This window comes from Cebus imitator, unplaced genomic scaffold (assembly GCF_001604975.1).
Source record: "Cebus imitator isolate Cc_AM_T3 unplaced genomic scaffold, Cebus_imitator-1.0 Scaffold356, whole genome shotgun sequence".
Lineage (NCBI taxonomy): Eukaryota > Metazoa > Chordata > Mammalia > Primates > Cebidae > Cebus > Cebus imitator.
This window is the reverse complement of record NW_016107671.1, coordinates 2,032,488-2,034,486: the sequence shown is the minus strand read 5'-3', so window position 1 is coordinate 2,034,486 and position 1,999 is coordinate 2,032,488. Positions and strand designations below refer to the sequence as shown.

General features: G+C 40.4%; 1 protein-coding gene across 1 annotated transcript in view; it reads left to right on the top strand.

The window, feature by feature from the left end:
- Positions 1-1,353: 1,353 nt before the first annotated feature.
- ZFP82 (ZFP82 zinc finger protein) overlaps positions 1,354-1,999 on the top strand; it is an 8,461-nt gene continuing 7,815 nt past the window's right edge. Inside the window, exon 1 of the mRNA XM_017506485.2 lies at positions 1,354-1,480. Coding sequence (XP_017361974.1) covers positions 1,363-1,480 — 118 coding nt within the window. The 5' untranslated portion in view covers positions 1,354-1,362. The remainder of the gene's footprint in view (positions 1,481-1,999) is intronic.

Sequence of the window (1,999 nt, the reverse complement as noted above, 5' to 3'; positions counted from 1 at the left end):
GGGAGAATTGCTTGAGCCCAGGAGTTCGAGGCTGCAGTGAAGCTGTGGATGTGCCACTGTACTCTAGCCTGGGTGATAGAGAGAGACACTGTCTCTTAAAAAAAGTTAACAAAAAGCTAAGAGTTGCTGTTAGTTGGCCTCAGCTTCAGTATATGGTAAGATCTCATGCTCTGTGAGTCTTCTAGGACTGAGTAGGGGTGTGGCTAGGTCTTACATACAGAGAGATCAGAGATCTTCTCTTAGAATTCCTGAGTTATACCCAGGAACAAGATTCCATTTTTGGTTGAACACGATGTGCTGATCTAGAATGATATCTTTGCAGTGCTGGATTATCCTGTATCAGTATCCTTTAACTCAGGAACAAGGAAGGCATATGGGAAAGGATGGAAAGTGATAGCATGTGAGAAGATAATCCAGGTGCATAAGTAGTCACATTGACTCCCAGAATTGAGGAGAATCTTAAGATATTGTCCAACCAGAATATCTAAGTATAGAAGAATGATTAAGTCTTATATATGCATTGTATAGCCTATTATCCAATCAATTTTTAACAGTCATAATTAGGAAAAATGCTTAAGATCTACTTCTAGGATAAACTTAGGAGACATTCTCTAATTGCATTTAGATCCTTTTCTAAGATAAAGATATTATAGGGAGGGAGACAAAAAAATCTGTTCTTTAAGGAGAAAGGGATGGAAGAACTCACCTTTCTTGGGAATTTATGAGGGAGACATAGTAGGCAAAGGCTTATATACAGTATTTCATTTAATTGGAAAACTGATTTTCTTTCCCAGACATGCCTGGATTATTAAGATTTGCCAGAGTGCGTAAGAGGCTATGTCTGTAGCAACAGGATCCTTCAGGAACTCAGGCATTTTGCTTCAGGCACACTCGTTTCCTGACTGGCTGTGTTGTAGGCTTCCAGCCCAAGCCTGTTTACTTGCCATATGGTCTACTTCCTGCAATATCTCTTCCCTCTTTTCTCCTTCTATCTTTTTTTGTTTGTTTGATTGTTTGACCTGGAGTCTCGCCCTTGTTGCCCAGGCTGGAGTGTAATTGCGTGATCTCAGCTCACTGCAACCTCTACCTCCCAGGTTCAAGTGATTCTCCTGCCTTAGCCTCCCAAGTAGCAGGGATTACAGGTGTGGACCTGGCTAATTTTGTATTTTTAATAGAGGCAAGGTTTCTCCATGTTGGTCAGACTGTTCTCAAACTCCTGACTTCAGGTGATCCCGCCTGTGTTGGCCTCCTAAAGTGCTGGGATTACAGGTGTGAGCCACCACATCCATCTCTCCTTCTATCTTAAAATACATTTTCTCCCATTTCAGTTATAATATCTGGTTGTCATTTCAGCGATCAGTGATGTTCAGTGATATATCCATAGACTTCTCTCCGGAAGAGTGGGAATACCTGGACTTGGAACAGAAGGATTTGTACAGAGATGTGATGTTAGAGAACTACAGCAACTTGGTCTCACTGGGTAAGGTTATTTGCTTCTAGGAATTTAGACTGTGTTCTCTGTAACATCAGTTTTTCCTCTAGAAATTCCAAGAGTACTTTTAGGAAACTAGATTTCTGCTCCACTTTCTAAGGGGAACACTTTGAGCTTTATTTCACTGGAAGTGAGCACTTTCATTAAGCACATTTACCTTCCTCATCCTTAAGTAGCCGTTGGGCCTTCCTTAATAATAAAGGGGCTGGGTTTGAGATCTTTGTTATTTGTAGCCTTACCAGTGTCAAAGAAAACAAGTTTTTCACTTTGTGTTTGAATTCAGAATTGATTTAGATGTTTTGTTACTTGTTGGTATATTACTTGTTACTTGTAAGGGAAATAGCTAGATCCTGTTTATTGAATTTTCTCTATCAAGAGAATATATATGATTTATGTAGTGGTAAAATGGATGATTTATTACAAAAAATTAGCTGGGCATGGTGGCACATGCCTGTAATCCCAGCTCCTCAGGAGGCTGAGGCAGGAGAATTGCCTGAACCCAGGAGA